This window comes from Tursiops truncatus, chromosome 8 (genome assembly GCF_011762595.2).
Source record: "Tursiops truncatus isolate mTurTru1 chromosome 8, mTurTru1.mat.Y, whole genome shotgun sequence".
Lineage (NCBI taxonomy): Eukaryota > Metazoa > Chordata > Mammalia > Artiodactyla > Delphinidae > Tursiops > Tursiops truncatus.
Window position 1 is genome coordinate 63,928,011 of NC_047041.1, and position 17,660 is coordinate 63,945,670.

General features: G+C 40.2%; 1 protein-coding gene across 2 annotated transcripts; it reads right to left on the bottom strand.

Annotated features, from left to right (window-relative positions):
- Positions 1-5,896: 5,896 nt before the first annotated feature.
- ZBED5 (zinc finger BED-type containing 5) lies at positions 5,897-11,215 on the bottom strand. 2 transcript variants are annotated; one of them, XM_004329621.4, is made up of 3 exons: positions 11,010-11,215; positions 9,275-9,390; positions 5,897-8,196 (listed from the first exon to the last, which is right to left on the bottom strand). In XM_004329621.4, the coding sequence occupies exon 3, from the start codon at positions 8,053-8,055 to the stop codon at positions 5,971-5,973; it is 2,085 nt and encodes a 694-aa protein (XP_004329669.1). In that variant the 5' UTR covers positions 8,056-8,196; positions 9,275-9,390; positions 11,010-11,215; the 3' UTR covers positions 5,897-5,970. The 2 variants fall into 2 exon arrangements, with proteins under 2 accessions (XP_004329669.1, XP_004329670.1); XM_004329622.4 differs by having other exon boundaries at positions 5,897-8,228.
- Positions 11,216-17,660: the final 6,445 nt, after the last annotated feature.

The following is a 17,660-nucleotide window of genomic DNA, read 5'->3' on the forward strand; positions in this document are numbered from 1 at the left end:
ACTTGGGAGAGGAAAATAGATGCTGGGGATTAGTCAATAATTTCCACTGTAACCTGCCTGACGCTTGAGTTATGCCTTCAACTATACTAGATTCCAACACAGTCATAAACAAACATATTTTAGTTTTTCCAATGTACATTTCCCTTCCAAAAAAGCACTTCATTCCTTTCATCCAGTAAGTATCCACGATGGGGCAATTTATAAATTTTATCATTTGGTTGTTGGAAAACATTATGGTACAAGACTAATGTAAAAAGCTTGACTTATGGGAATTCCCTGGCGGTCCTGTGGTTAGGACTCTGTGCTTCCATCACAGGGGGCACAGGTTCGATCCCTGGTTGGGGAACTAAGATCCTGCAAGCCACGAGGCACAGCCAAAAAAAAAAAAAAAGCTTGTCTTAACCATGTCCTACTGTCTAGCACAAGGAACTATAGTCAAGATCCTGTGATAAACCATAATAGAAAAGAATTTGGAAAAGAATGTATATATATGTATAACTGAGTCATTTTGCTATACAGCAAAAATTGATACAACTTTGTAAATCAACTATATTTCAATAAAGAAAAAAAAAAAAGGCTTGGCTTCCAAGGGAAAAATCCACATATTTCAAAAAACTGAGCACATCTTATCATCACCCTAATCTTTATTTAGGTTAAAATTTTTAACTTATTTGACAAGAACGTTAGAGCTCATTCTAGTTCAACCCCTTTCATTTGGTAAGCGAAGAAACTAAGGCCAAGAAAGAAGGATGAACTTATCTAAGGCAATTAATTAGTTGAAGAACACAAGTCTCTTGATAGCTGCTTCAGAAGTCTTTCCATTGTAACTAATTAACAGTGCAGTTATTACCAACTTTAACAAATGAAAGTAAATAACTTGCATAAGCTCCAGAGGCACCTAGATTTACATAGCTGTTGGATTCTTTCAAGAGTTGTAGGTGAATTATATTTTGGAGAGTAAAATTGCATTTTTAAGGAAACAGGGGGCTTATTAATAAATGCTGCTTTGGGCAGTCAAAAAGATATTTGTGACTGTGATACATGTTCACAGCAGTATTATTCACAGTAGCCAAAGACAGATATAACCCAAGTGTCCATTGATGGATGACTGGATAAACAAAACGTGTATACACACACACACACACACACACACACACGAAAACTATTCAGCCTTAGAAAGAGGAAATTCTGGCACATGCTACAACATAGATGAACCTATTTATAGCTGTGTGAAATAAGCCAGACTGAAAAGGATAAATACTGTATGATTCCACTATGAGGTCCCTAGAGTAGCCAAATTCAGAGATAGAAAATGCAAATAATGAGTGCCAGGGACTAGGGGAGGAGAATGGGGGGTTAATGTTTAATGGGGACAGTTTCAGTATGGGAAGATGAAAAAGTTCTGGGGACGGATGATGGTGATGGTCCTTAATGCCATTGTATACTTAAAAGTGGTTAAAATGGTAAATTTTGTGTAATGTATATTTTCCTACAATTAAAAACAAAAAAGAAAACCTTGTACAGAGTAAAAAAAAAAAAAATGCTGCTTCTGAAGTCTTTGAAAGACAAAGAATAGTTACTGCCTTATCTGTTTAAGTTGAAGCCAAGAATTTTAAAGCTAATTTTCATAATGTTATAGTATGAATTATATTTCACCTTAATACCTTACCTTTTAAGTTAGGGAATTCAATTCACTGAGCACTTACAGTATTACTAGAAATTTGCTAAATCTATGAATGATCCCAAAGAAGTCTAAACTACAAGAGATTACAATTTGTGTATTTATATACGTGTGGTACTAGGGCAAGATTTACATAGGAAACAATCCTCATTAAGAAATCAAGACAGGCGGAAGTGGGGTGGGGGAGGGAAGGATTGAGAGTTTGGAATTAGCAGATGCAAACTATTATATATAGGATGGATAAACAACAAGGTCCTATTGTATAGCACATGGAACTATATTCAATATCCGGTGACAAACCATAATGGAAAATATGAAAAGTAATATATACAACAGAATCACTTTGCTGTACAGCACAAATTAACACAACACTGTGAATCAACTATACTTCAATAAAATTTTTTTAAAAAGACAAAAAAAAATCAAGGCAATTTCAATTACACTTGACCCTTGAACAACATGGGGGTCAAGGGTGCTAACCTTCCGCGAAGTTGAAAATCTGCGTATAACTTATAGTCACCCCTCCCTATCCGCGGATTTAACTAACCATGGGCCATGTAAGCACTGTATAATTTACTACTGAAAAAAATCTGGGTATAAGTGGACCCATGCAGTTCAAACCTGTGTTGTTCAAGGATCAATTGTACTTGAATTATAGGGATTAAAAGTGGGATAATGTATATAAAATATTGTACATTGGCTATACCTCAATAAAACAAAAAACCCCCGAAGTGATAAAGAGAGATTCCTGATAATATCATCTAAACAAAGATCCAATCATCCCTGAGGCTACTGCAAACACTGACCAATAAGTAAAACTTTCTGACTTGAGTAAGTTCGATTTGGGTTTCTATAAATTACAATTGAGAGCCTTGACTAATACAAGAAACATTTGTGGTTCGTATTTTTATTCATGGAGAATGGGTTGCCAACTAAATTAATTTCAGAAACAGGCAAAAAAAAAAAAAGTGGGAGAGCCCTTTTGGATTGGATACATTACAGGAACTTCACTGTTTCATGCAGGCAAGAAGGGGAGCTGTCATTTGAGGTTGCCATGTTATTTAGCCCCCAAATATCTCTTGCAATATTAAGTAGAACGCCACCCATTTCTTCCTTTAGAGTTTTCTTTTGTGTGACGGTGTTTGTCAGCCTTCCCTCTACTTCTAGATAGAGCCTCTAGTATTTGGAGCCTTAGGGAGTACTGGCAGAATGGTAACCAAAGGTTTTTGGAGGTACAAAATAAAGGGAATCTGAGTGCTCAAGATTTACTTTGCTTTGGTTTTATTTAAGGAAGGTTGATTCTGAAGGGTAGGTAGAGTTTAAACATAAAGGGAAAGAATCTCCTCTTTTGGGATTCAGTCATGGTAACTACAGTGGGTTAGAGTAATAAAGAAGTTGCTGTCTGGAACTAGACTTGCCCATCATCCAGCAGGTACAAGACCTACCTTTAGGTACAAAAGTCTGTTCTCACTAGCTGCACATGGTACCCATAGGTTAGTCCTGATAGGTTATAGAACAGGTCAGTAGTTGACATCAAGAACCAAGTTGGGTAGTGCCGGCATTAAACAGGTCTAGTAGCAGTTAGCAGTGTCTCAGTCAATAGATTTGGGTTTCAATGCAGAAAAGCAGCCTCTCAGAGAAGGTGGTTAGGGGTAAAGGACTAGAAAGCGAGAGGTCTTATATCTCAAGAGGCTTACATCCTGGACAGATGACCTAAGCAGAGGCTCAGGTTCAGCAATCACACAGGGAGTCTGGTTACCACACTTGAGGCACCAGCCAAATGTACACATCATGGCATTGTACATACTTCTCGAAATAGCGTACCTTTAATTCTGGGATCAGCTGACAAAAAGTACTGCATGTATGAGTATCATGAATCTTTCTGGAGAATTAATTTTACTTGATAGCAATTTAATCCCTGTTACATATTTTTATACTAAAATAAGCAGTCATGCTTTGAAGTAGATGGCTATTTTGGATGAATTTAGACAAGAAAGCACAGATTTCAAAGAAATGCCCACATCTTATTAAGGAGTTTTAGCTATACTCCCAAGTCATTTTTTGATGCTCTTAGAAAAGTTTGAAATGCAACGAAGGCAAAAGTACTGTCAGAAAAGGCCACTTTAAACTAGGTTCTGCTACTTGTGTGACCTTGGGCAAATTCAGAAATTACCTAATCCCATAGGATTGTTGTAAGATTACTGATAACACACAAGCATCTAGCAGAGTAACTGACAGGTACATAGGTGCTTAATGTGACAAAGGAGAAAAAGCCTGGGCTAAAAATACTTAACCTTGCTGCCTCATATTAGGTCAGGTCCTATATAGCCTGTTAGATCTCCACACAGAATAAAAACTCAGACTGGAAGTGTGAGTGTGGAGTGACGTTTGACTGGAACATGGCTGGATATGGCAAGGAACTAATGTAAGTCACTCATCTATTCCTGATTACCCACTGTTAGATTTATATACATAGTCATTTTATCTTAATAACTCTTTAAAGAAGGCATAATTACAATTTTACAAATGAGATAATAGGTTCAGAAAGGCTCAAATTGACCAAAGTTAAAGAGCTAGTTAGGGAATTCCCTGGTGGTCCAGTCGTTAGGACTCCGAGCACTCACTGCCGAGGGCCTGGGTTCAACACCTGGTCGTCGGGGAACTAAAATCCCACAAGCTGCTCGGCATCGCCAAAAAAAGAAAAAAAAAAAAGCTAATTAAGTAGTGGAGCAGGTACCTAAGCTTAATCATTCTATCACATTCTACCTTAGGGAGGGGAGGTTCTCCTCTTCCCCAAAATGGGGAGTGGGTTTGAATAAGTGAGATTAAATAAATAATGGCTATCTAGTAGTTATATGGTAGGTCTTGACTATAGAAATAACACAAAAAACATTTAACCCTGAGTTGGTGAACTGTGTTGGGTGATGTGACATGGAAGAGAAGACTAGAGGCAGGAATGTCAGTGAGAAATCTTTCATAGTGGGCTTCCCTGGTGGCGCAGTGGTTGAGAATCTGCCTGCTAATGCAGGGGACACGGATTCGAGCCCTGGTCTGGGAGGATCCCACATGCCGCGGAGCAACTGGGCTGGTGAGCCACAACTACTGAGCCTGCGCATCTGGAGCCTGTGCTCCGCAACAAGAGAGGCCGCGATAGTGAGAGGCCCACGCGCCGCGATGAAGAGTGGCCCCCGCTTGCCACAACTAGAGAAAGCCCTCACACAGAAACGAAGACCCAACACAGCAAAAATTAATTAATTAATAAACTCCTACCCTCAACATCTTAAAAAAAAAAAAGGAAATCTTTCATAGTATTCTAAGAATACACTGATAGCGGTTTCAAGTCCAATCATCTTCAAGTACAGTAAAGCCTCGTTAATTTAGACTATAGTATATTGAATCGGCAATAATCTATACACAAATTGAGAAACAAAGAAAATCTGAAAATATTCTTCACACTCCCTCCACCTCCCCACCAGTTCAGCTCGAATCATAGCTCTGACATTCCCCAGTAACTTCTCCTTAATGGCCACACTAAATTCTAGGTAATGGAATGACTGAGCCCAAACCACAAAGAGTAGCATTCTATACACGATAGCATACAAATATAAGCTACCATGCCCTCTTCCATTTTTCGTTGGTTCACCTTCACCAACATTTTTTCCTCTATTTAGCATCTACTTTAGTAAGGTCTTCTGCCAGATAATGGAGACATAGAGCTGGATAAGATCATATAACAGCTCAGTCCAATAACACTGGAAATTATGAGACCACCAAGCAGTTCACAGCTGAGACATACACAAAAAATAGGGCCAAATAGAAAGATTTAGAGAATGAAAGTACTGAAGATAAATTAAGTCAAAGGGTTGAAAAGCAAATAGGAGTCTGTCAGGAAGCAAGGAGAAGGAATGGTTTTTTGAGACCTGAAAGCATAATACAGTGATGTTTAGGCAAGAAGGTCCCTGTGATTGGAGGGTTACAGGGTGGCATGCTTAGAAACATTGGTAGCGATTAGCTCCTAAAAAGATACATCATGCTAGGAAACTGGGACTTTTCCTTGTGAATCAATATTGCCCACAGTCATGACCATGGAACCCTTTGAAATTACGTGAAGAAGAAATACCAACAGTAGTACAGGTTTAAATTTTTGATTCTTTACCTTTCTTAAAATCTAAGAGGTATAAAAAATTTGAATCATTTTTTTAAAACCCCAAGATATCATCAGTGAAGTAAATCATCTTTTATTTTCATCTTATATTTGGTTATCAAGAGGCATGCAAAACCCTCCAATTTTAATGAGAACAGTGTTTTTGTGTCTTTTTGTCACATATCCGCTTAATATTAGGTGTAATGTTGCTAAGTCGGATCCGCATGTGAGGTGCAGCATCGAGTCTTTTCCTGTATTTCGTTTTTGTTGCAGCATAATATGAAAATCCTGTCTCACACAGGTGCATTGTAGCAAAAGGAAGAAGTACACGAACTGCACGCCTTGCAACACTTGGGTACTCTTGAATTAGGCTACTCCAAAAATCATTTAGTGAAAGTTCACTGAAATTTTGTTTCACTTGAGAATCAGATGTTAAATCAATCAGGCTCTCGTAGTCCCGTGCTACTAATGAGGCTGGTTTAACAGTTACTGTAAATGGATTTCTAACCCAAGCATTATTGTCATTTGTTACAGGAAAATATTTTAACAGAGTAGAGCGCAAACCCCTTAGGTGGTGCACTATGGCACTGCAAATATCTTTATCAACTGTAGAATTAATTTCAGTCAAAAAGTCACTGAGTGTAGGAAAACAATCAAAGTTTTCTTCTTCAACAGATGAGGCCCAAAATTCCAATTTTCTTAACAATGATGACATTTTATCAAATACTGTGAACACTGTCACATTTTTTCCTTGCATTGACAGATTAACCTCATTTAATTTAGTAAAAATATCTGCAAGATATGCAAGTCTTAGCAGCCAAGATGAATTTGTTAAACAATCAGACAGTCGAAAAGCAGAATCCATGAAAACCAATAGTTCACGACGAAGCTCAAAAAGTCTTACAAGAACTTTACCTCGGGAAAGCCACCTCACCTCTGTATTTAGAAGAAGGGCTGTGTGCTGGGCACCCATTTCTTCACACAAAATTTTTAGTAGTCTGGATTGATGTGGTCGAGCTTTAATATAATTGATGATTTGTACGGCCTGATCTAGCACATTTTTCAGAGATGCAGGCATTGTTTTAACTGCTAGTGCATGTCTATATAACAGGCAGTGACTACTGGAGCTTTCGGGAGCCACATATTTTATCAAGGTGACAGCCTCAGCAATTTTCCCGTCCATTGCCCTGGAAGCATCACTACAAACATCAACACATTTTTCCCATTCAATTTCATGTTTCTGCATAAAACTGTTAATGCAGTTGAAAATTTCTTCACCAGTGGCATTACTCTGCAAAGACTCACATAAGAGTAGGTCTTCCTCAATAGACTTATTAAACCTGTAACGAACAAACACAAGCAGCACAGCAAGTCCTGAAACATCAGCTGATTCATCTAGTTGCAGTGAAAACCCATCACAAATTTTCAGTCTACAAACAAGCTCTTCTTCAATGTCAGCAGCTAGATCCTTAATTCGACGTGCAACAGTACTGTTTGATAGTTGTACTGCATCTATTTTTTTACTATACTGTTCGTCAAACATCCGCATCACCACATCTTTTGCACAAGGCTTGATAAGCAATTCTCCAATAGTATGAGCCTCTCCACTCAGGGCTATATGGTAACTTACATTGTATGATGCTTCTGTAGCACTTTCATTATCTGTATTGACAATTTTAGGTGCTGGGGGTTTATTATTTTCAGGTGAATCAAGATGTTGCTTGAAAAAGCTTATGTCTTTGTCTTTGTATGCAGCATGTTTAGTTTCCAAATGTCTTCGAAGCTTACTAGGGGCCAAAGAGCTATTTGATAAAATTTTCTTACATAATACACACTGGGCATGAGGTGCATCTCTATTTCCAAAGTAAGTAAATCCAAAAGACAAATAACTTTCATCATATTTTCTTCTTTTTGGTTTCTTACTAAATGTTGTTATTTTGTTGGAATTGGACATAAATTTGACCCTGGAAAGCTCACCTTCTGAATTTTTAGAAACTGCAGGCTGCAACTGCTCATCTTCACTCTGTAATATTCCAACCTTTTGATCATTTGATTCAGACACAATTTGATAACAAAAAGATTCTACTTCTTGTTTAAGACTTCCTTGTTTCAGCAACAGATCCATAGGCAATGAATTTGTGGTACAAAACATGGTTAATTTAGAATAAACATTGAGTATCACAAATGTGTTGAAATTATAAGACAGGATACACAGAAGATGAGCAACCATCAAAGAGATGATATATAGCAACACATCAGTTAATTTGTAAGTGCTGCCTATGCATCAACGCGCAGATGGAACATCACACGTTCGTGTATCAGGTGATCTCTCATTCGACTTCCTGGTGCTCTCAGGTATGGCACACCTTTTCTTAAAGGTAGATTATCACATAAAAATAAAAGCTATAGAAATGAGTTTAGTAGTCTTAAACTTACATTTAAAAATAAATTCTAAAAGAAGAAACTATTGTTAGCATTGATCTTTTTCTCACAACGCTTATTAACTTAAGATAACATTAATCTTCTATAAAACACAGTATGGGAACCATTGGACTAAGAAATAATGAGTTGATAAATGCATTTTTAAGGAAGGGACCTTGAGGTCCCATGGCAGGGTTGGCAAACTTCTCCTGTAAAGTGCCATACGGTAAATGTTTTTTACCTGATGGGCTGTATGGTCTCTGCTGCCAACTACTCAGCTTTGTAGTTGTAGCATGGCAGCAGCCATAGACAAAACGTTAAAGAATGGGCAAGTTGTGTTCCAATAAATCTCTATTTATAAAAACAGACAGCGTGGGGCCATAATTTATCATCCCCTTTCATGATATACAGTATCTTGGAATCTCTTCTAGCTTTCTGATGCCTACTGCCATTAGATACATTCACTGTTGACACCGTCATACATCTTAAGGCTCCTTTCAGGGCTAGTAATTATTCTGATAAGCTATGTCAAAAACACAAACAGTTCAAAGTTTTGCAAGACACAGAATTCTGGTGTATCTAAACACTGTGTGTTAACATTGAAAAATAAACTGTAAACCAAAAGTTAGCTACTATTTCTCTGGACTTAAATTACATAAATATTTATATTATCCAAAATAAGATTCATTCAAAATAATGCATATATTTTACTGATTACTCTCCATCCCATTACTCTAGGTGAAGGCTTAACGAAGACCTAAAGAAAACTCTCATTTAAATAGGTTTATTCCTCATATAATAGTTTTTTAAAAGCATAATTAAATGGAAGGGTAATGCAAATTTTAGGACCTCTGATGAATACCAGCCTTATAAGTTAAGGCATTCAAATTTAGTGTCTACCTAAATATAGCTAGTTTGATTTAAAGTTTGAGTTAAACTTTATGATTTGGCTCAGAGTAAGCTTTGGATTCTCGTATCAGATCCTGAATTAAAATGGTTTTCTCAGTAACAGCTAGAGGGTAAGATACCTGAAATGAGGAGCACTCCCTTCTGCAATCACTCTCTCCACCTTGGCAGCTTGAAACGCAGACGCTTCAAAAAAAATGAAATTAAGGGATAGGGTGGAAGGGGAGTAACCAAAAGCCTAGAATGAGAAAAAATAAAATTAGACACTACAAAAGGAGAACGAACTATACACCTCTAAGATGACCATTCTTTACAATTTATTTTAGAGCCAGGCAGTGCAAATGATTCTTCACTGCAATGCAGATCTTAGACTGAAACAGAAGATGCCTAACACAGTAAAAATGTTAATATTTTCGTCCTGTTTAATACCCTGGTAATTTCATTATTTTGTAACGCTCCCCCATCCACTGACTTCAAAGAAAAACATTAAAAACTCTCAGAAGCGAAACCTAACTTTTAAAAGTACAGCCACACCTTAGTGTCTCTAAAACTAAGCACTGAAAGTAATCTAAAATGGAATTATACATGGAAGGGTTACATGAACTATGCTTTTTTGTTACAACCACTCTTGTCTCAATAACCAAGCTCCTTAACTTACTAATGTTTATTGAGTGATCACTGTTTACTATGTGCCAGTAACTGCTAAATCCTTCCTAGATTAGGTCACTTAATCCTCAAAACAAACGTGAGAGTCAGGGACTATTATTAATAACCCCCCTTTAGGGATGAACAAATAGATACAGAGAGGCTAAGTCACCTGCTAAGTTAACACATCTGTGAAGAACTCAGAACGGAACCCAGAAAGTTCGACTGCAGAGCCCACGTGCCTAGTCACCGCTTGTGTGTCCCTGAATACTCTTAATCTCTCAAGCACTAAAAAATCTGTTACCAGGAGTTGGATGGTGCAGAGAGAAATGAATTACAATGGGTTACAACTGCCAGAAAGTCGAGGGTCTCAAACTGGCAGCAGGAGAAAGCCCTACATCTTCATTCCTGGGAGCGAAAGAGTAGACCGTCCTTTCACAGTCCTGAATGCGCTTTAGCTGCCGAGAACTTCATGGAAACGCTGGGTGACCTCAAAATTTAGGATTCCTCTCCCCTGCTACCAGAGACGGACACGACGGAGTGAAAACGCTTTGTTCGGAGGGCCTCAGTTCCACCTTTTTAGAGGTGCTTCCCCGAATCTCTCGAGGACAAAGAGACTGGACTCCCTAAAGCTTCTATTCGACTCCCTGAAAAGGGGCGGGGGGAAACCTCATCTTTTGTCTCTTCGGCTAAGGTGACAGGTAGCACCCTCCATTCAACCCCCACCCTAAGGCGGTTCCTGCTCTGAACAATACCCGTGGGGCAGGAGGGCTGGGTAGGAGTGCAGTCCATTCATAAGCCGAGGCAGGAGGTGGGCACAGACACTCCGTCCAGCACCTAAGTGCTTTTTTCAACGGTCACCTCGATGGGCGGCCCGGCCACCTATCCCTCGGCTGCTCCTTGTCACAGGAGCGCGCTGCCCACCACAGCTGGGGGGCTGGCTTCCTGTGGGCGTCCACCCTCGCCTACGGAACTGCTCTCGCGTTCCCGGGCGGTCGCCTCAGCTAATAACCACAGGAAAACGTCTCAGCACCCGCCGCTATCTTTCTCCTTCATCTCCATCAGTGATGGAGAGAAGGGTCTCGGCTGCGGCTGGGCTGCGGAGCAGCGCCGCGGTCCCCAGCTGAGCCTACGGCCGCCATTTTACGAAGCTCACGGCAGCGGCCATTTCAGAGCGCACCACTCAGCCGCCGCGGCGGCTCTGGTCCTCACCTTCACCGAGGCCTGAACGGGGTCAAGAGCCAGTCGTCGCGGACTGGAGGGGAGAGGGGGGAAGGGAGGAAGGGGAGAAATGAAAAACAAAACAGAGGGAAGAAGGATTCGGGGGGCCGGGCGATGCTCTCAGCTCAGGGATATCGCCTATGCCACCTCCATAGAGATCCAATTCGCGGCGGGCGCGGTAGCTTCTCTGAAGATAAATTTAGCACTCCGGGGCACCCGAACTTACTGTCTCCTTGAGCGACTCCGCCGCCGCCCAATCAGCGCCGGAGTTGCTCCCCGACACCAATCCGCGCTGAGCAGTGGGGTGGGAGCAAAGCAAAGGACCAAGCTCGGTTGAGGCGTTGCCCAGCTGCCGTTGCCCCTGGCAGTCTGGAATCGTGAGCTCGAGGAGGCTGAGTTGAATGGCAGACGTGAAGCGATTGTTTTCAAATTTCCCTGGGCCAGAGCAGCCCAGGCATTTGTTTACAGTGTAGAGTCCTGGGTGCTGTGAGATAGCATTTGTGATCCTGTAGGGCTGGACTGGCTTTGAGAAATCTGCGTATCCACAAGCACTGGGGCTCTGCCCCGGCGGCAGATTTGAGTGGATTCGCAGAGTCTCGGCTGCTGGTGCTTTCACGCCCTCTTTGTTCCCCGAGCCGCACCCCAGGCCCAGATTGCGCAACCGCCTCCTCTTTTCCTTGTTTTCTCACTGGAATCGGGGCAGAAAACTCCCTCTCCCTTCCCCTCCCCTCCCCGACGCTGGCGTGTCGGGGGCCCCTAGCGCGCAGAGCTGGGAGCTGAGCCTGATCTTGCCGGGGCGCTGCTCTCGGGTGACCCCACATGGGGTCGGGGAGCCGCGTGTTACAGCAGCGTCTCAGCAGCGTCAACGGGAAAGAGGCCACTTCCTGTGCCTTTGCACCCCTCCCTGGTGGCTCCCTCCTCGGAGGAACGTCCAGCGCTCTGGAACACTCAGTTTGCTAGCTGTAGCATCGGGTGTTTTAAGCCCATTTCTTCTACGCCCATCCCCTCTTTTTAAAAACAACACAGCAAAAGGCTTCGGGCTGTGTACTCGGGCTGTGTGAGATCCGTCGTGGCGACCTGCAGTCTGTTTTTCCAAACTGGCATCTTAAAATATGTACGCTTCTTGGAGGGAATTTGTTAAAATACGCGTAGCTTTAAACAGTGGGTCCTATTGTTTGCAATATTTTAGATTTTCGAGGCCCCGTAGAAATAGCCAAATGAAAGTTGGATCTTGTTTTTAGGCGCTGCACCAATGACAGAAAATTCCCAACTTGTGGTCAAAAGCAAGGGCAGCTTTTGTTTTTCTTAAATATGCTCTTCTTTGATATGCGAATAAATTTCTTAGGCGTTGAAAGAAGTCTAACCTTTTATTTAACAGAATTTTCAGGAGGACTGAAAAGGATGATTTCCTAGGACTGATCGTAGATGTTAACATTTGGTCCTAAATGCTTTAAAGTCATTTCAGCATCTTCAGAACTTTGCCCTATGGTAGGCTATCCATATGTTTTTATTATCATTTTAAAATGATCCCTCTTAAATCGGCCTCATTTGAGGGGGAAATCATTTTGGGGAAGGGGCGCAATTTTACTTGAAGAGCGAAGAATTTCATTTTGTAATTGCAGGAGTTGTCTAGCTTCTTAATAATATTGGAATAATATCCCACATTTTCATATGTTTTATATTTCAGAAAAGCCTTTTACATATATGCTCCCGGTCTAATCTTCACGTATCTGGTTTACATCTTCATGAATTGGGAAAATCCAAAACATTCAGCTGATAACAAATTCAACTGAAGTCAAGTCTAGGATTTAATCTAGGTCCCAAAATCCGAAGTCTGATAATTAAGGGACTTGAAACATAAGAACTTTTTCTGTAATTGATTAGTCGATATGTTATTATAGGATGTTGGTTGCTGAGACAGATAAGAAAACGTATAGACAATGTAGAACTCAGACCAATAATGATAATGGCTAGCATTTATTGAATATGCAGTATTGGCAGAGGCTGTTCTATCTACACACTTTTTAAAGTACTAGCTCATTTACTCTTTACAACCCTGTCAGATGACTATGCCTATTTTACAGATAAGGAAATTGAGCACAGAGTGGTAAATAAATTGCCCAAGTTCCCACAGTGAATTGTTGGCAGAGCCAAGATTAAGTGCAGTGAGGTTGTGGGAATTACAGGCCATGTGTGTCTGGGCGGGGTGTGCTTGTGCATATTTATATAAGGCAGAAAACGATTTCAAGTACGATTACAGTAATATATTGGGTAAGAAGGTAGAGCTTCACCATGAAAATGGAACTCGGTTAGTTACTTGGGGCTCAAGTAACTAACCGAGTTACTTCCCGTAAAATCATCACGGGAAGTAGTAACAGGAATTTTGACTGATATCCCAAATTTGCAGCCTTAGTTGCTGTGAGAGGTCTGAGATGGCAATTCTGTTCATGTTGGTTGCATGAGTTAATTTGCACTGCAGTTAGGTTTGCCAGAAGCAGATGATGAGACAGGGAGCTCTGGAGTCAGCATCGTAGGTTGGAGTGTCCCACTCCACCCTTTATACTCACTCCCCTCTCCCTCAGATAGTATATGGCGGCCATGGGAAGGTCAGGACTGCAGCTGAGGCAGACCCTGAATGCGCTGACAGCTGTAGGCCATCTGCTGATCACACTACTGACCCCTGAGCAGGGCAGCAAGTCCTTTCTTGAAGAAGGATCTGAGTGGCACATCTCCATGCCTGCCACAATGTGTCACCTTTAATATAAAAAAGGTGGTAAATTAGTACAATTTTCATTATATCTGTAAAAGTTAATAATTTCTGTGGTGTTGTGTGCTTTGTGAACTTTTAAGATCTATGGGGGAGGGTGGGAATTTAGCGGGTGGGGGGAGGAGGAATTGGATGAGGGCAATCAGAAGGTACAAACTTGCAGTTATAAGATAAATAGGATGCAATGTACAACATGATCGATATAATTGACACTGATGTGTGTTATATATGAAAGTTGTTAAGAGAGTAAACCCTAAGAGTTCTCATCACAAGATACTCTTTTTACTATTTCTTTATTTTGTACCTATATGAGATGATGAATGTTCACTAAACTTGTGATAATCACTTCACGATGTATGTAAATCAAATCATAATGTTGTACACTTTAAACTTATACAGTGCAGTATGTCAATTATATCTCAATAAAACTGGAAGAAAAAAATATGAAACATTTAACAGAATTTTGTGACCACAGGTATAAGATTGATTTATCGCTATTAGATTTACAAGAGTTATGTAAGTGCTTATAAAATTTCACTGCCAAGATGTTAGATATATTACATTTGTAATTGTAGTTTAAGATATCTAAGAAAATTTAATTAATGGAGTATGCAAGTGACGTTAAATATTCAAGAAGTATATAGTCTGTTATGCTATGAATTAATTAAATCACAGAGAATAAGTGAAAGTGATTGTCCATATTTTTATGCAAAGATTATGAGATTTATAAATAGACTAACAAGATTTATAAATTGAGCTTTTTAGAGGCTTAAGAAATACAAGTTTACAATTTTAATGTCTTTGCCTATTAATAAACAAATTAGTCATGTCTATTATCAGTTTTTATTGTAGCTAGTATTCACTCCCAGGACTTTCACTATTCCCTCTATGTTCAATGATTCTTAAAAACATAACATGAGCCCTGACTTCCCACTTGAACTTCAGTTCTAGATTTTCAAGTCTGTAGACTTTCCATTTGAATATATACCAAGAGCTCAAATGCAGCATGTTCAGAACTGTACTAAATCTCTCCTAACACTTTTACTTTCTCAACGACTTCATTTTGGTTAAAGATTTTATCATTATTTATTTATTTATTTATTTATTTATTTATTTAGTGGTACGCGGGCCTCTCACCGCTGTGGCCTCTCCCTTCGCAGAGCACAGGCTCCGGACGCGCAGGCCCAGCGGCCATGGCTCACGGGCCCAGCTGCTCCGCGGCATGTGGGATCCTCCCAGACCAGGGCACGAACCCGCGTACCCCGCATCGGCAGGCGGACTCCCAACCACTGCGCCACCAGGGAAGCCCTTATCATTATTTTAATATCGCAAACCAGCAAGCTTTTGGAGTCAATAGTTACTCTTCACTCATCTTCATATTCTGTATGTGCAGGCATCAAATTGTTATTTTCTTCTAATGTTTCTTAGGTTCATCCACATCCCTCCATCACTATCGCATTTTCTCTAGACCAGGCTCAAGAAATGTTCCTTCTAAATTATTGCCACAGTCTTCCTAGCTTCCATTGTTTTTCCATTTAATTGGTTTAGCATACCAATCTTCCATATTTTAGAATCTTGGAGTGACTCACTAGTTCTTCTATGTCATGGCATAGAATCATAAAACTTTACAGCTGAAGAAAATCTGTGGAAAATAATATAGTCTTCACTCAGTATCTGTAGGGATTTGGTTCCAGGACCCCTGCCCCTTGGATACTAAAAATCTGTGGATGTGCAAGTACTTTTTATAAAATGGCATAGTATTTGCATATAATCTGCTCACATCCTCCTGTACACTTTAAATCATCTTTAGATTACTTATCACACCTAATACAATGTAAATGCATGTAAGTAGTAATAAATTCAATGTAAATGTTATGTAAATAGTTGCTGATGCTTGGCAAATTCAAGTTTTGCTTTTTCGAACTTTCTGGAATTTTTTTTCTGAATATTTTTGATCCAAAGTTAGTTGAATCCTCAGATGTGGAAACTAGATACATAGAGCCAACTGTACAATGCAATCCCCTTTTTCCTCCGTCCTACAGAAGAGAAGAATGAATCCTAGAGTTATTGCATGACTTCGATGTCACATTGATAACTGGTGACAACGCTGAAATAGATCTCAAGGTGTATGAGGCATGTCTTAGGATTTTTTTTTTAATTTCCCATTTTACTGGACATTTAATTGTTCATTTGGCATATATGCCATAAATATTTTTTAAATAAATTTATTTATTTTAGTTTTGGCTGCATTGGGTCTTCGTTGCTGCGCACGGGCTTTCTCTAGTTGTGGCGAGCAGGGGCTACTCTTGGTTGTGGTGCGCGGGCTTCTCATTTTGGTGGCTTCTCTTGTTGCGGAGCACGGGCCCTAGGTGCACGGGCTTCAGCAGTTGTGGCGCACGGGCTCAGTAGTTGTGTCTTGCGGGTTCTAGAGCACAGGCTCAGTAGTTGTGGCGCATGGGCTTATTTGCTCTGCAGTATGTGGGATCTTCCTGGACCAGGGCTTGAACTCGTGTCCCCTGCATTGGCAGGCAGATTCTTAGACACTGCGCCACCAGGGAAGCCCTGTAAATATTTTTTGATATGTAAATTAAGCAATCTTTGACTCTTTTAATAAGTCCTCTTTCTGTTGCAAATGATAGAAATCCAATCCATAAGCAAAAAAGTTAATTTCTTGACTCACATTACTAAAAAGTCCATCAGTATAGGTATGGATGGGTTCAGTGACTCAAATGATGTCAGGGCTCTGTTTGACTCTCTCTTTCATGATAGGCCCTCTCTACGTGGCAGTATAATGGCTTCTGGCATTCCCAAACTCATGGTGGAAGAGAGCATATTCCCCAGTAGCACTGGGGAAGGGTTCCCAGAAAGGTCTTTCATTAAGTTTGGGTTATGCCTGTGAACCAAACACATTGTGCAGGGAAGGAGTACTCAATGTGGTCAACCTGGGACATATATGTCCTTTAGTTTGGGAAATATGAGTTTACTCTGATTCACCACCAGAATCTCATGGAATGGGTAAGGGGCCACCCCTAAAGGAAGGGATTTCTGGAAAAGTGGAATATACCTACCAAATTTACTCTCCTTGCCCCTTATATCTGATCAGCTACCACAAAATCCTCCACTACTATATCTCTTTGTCCAACTTTTCAATTCCACTACCAATGATTTAGTCCAGGATCCTATTAGTAATCTCCCAATCAATCTCCTGGCTATCGCCAATATCTATCAAATTTATCCTGCACACAGATAAGCACTCTATACACATTGAAGTCATTCCCTCACTCAAAGCTATTCCCATTGCTGGGGTGATTAACTCCTTGGCTTGGCATTCAAAGTTCTCACTAAACTGGTTTTGGTTTTTAAATTTTTTTCAATTTTACGGCAGTGGAGGTGCTATGTGGGAAGTGAGGCAAGGAAGGACTGGACTGTCTGGAGCTCCCTCTCTTCAACTAGTGGTCATGTGATATGTAGGTTAGTTGTTCTGGCTTAAATGCTCAAATTTGGGGTATTCGTTTTGTTGTTGACTGAAATGCCAGGGGATGGGTTTACTTATGGTGTTTCTAATTTTAATTTTTACCCTGGTAATACAAGCATAACGTTAAAAAATTCAAGTAGCACTGAAAGATTTATAAGCAACAACAACAAAAGATATTTCTTTGCCTCTCCTTCCCTTGTAACAACTTGTAACATTTTATTCCATTCCTTTTGGTATTTACCTCCATATTTCTCAATGAATATGTGTATAATGCTATTTGTTCACACATGACCCATTATCATTCTGACTCCCAATCTACTTAACCTAAAACCTATAAAGCCCCTCAATTCATTGGCTCATTCCTTCAATGTCCCAATCCCAAAATCCTGAGAGAGAAATC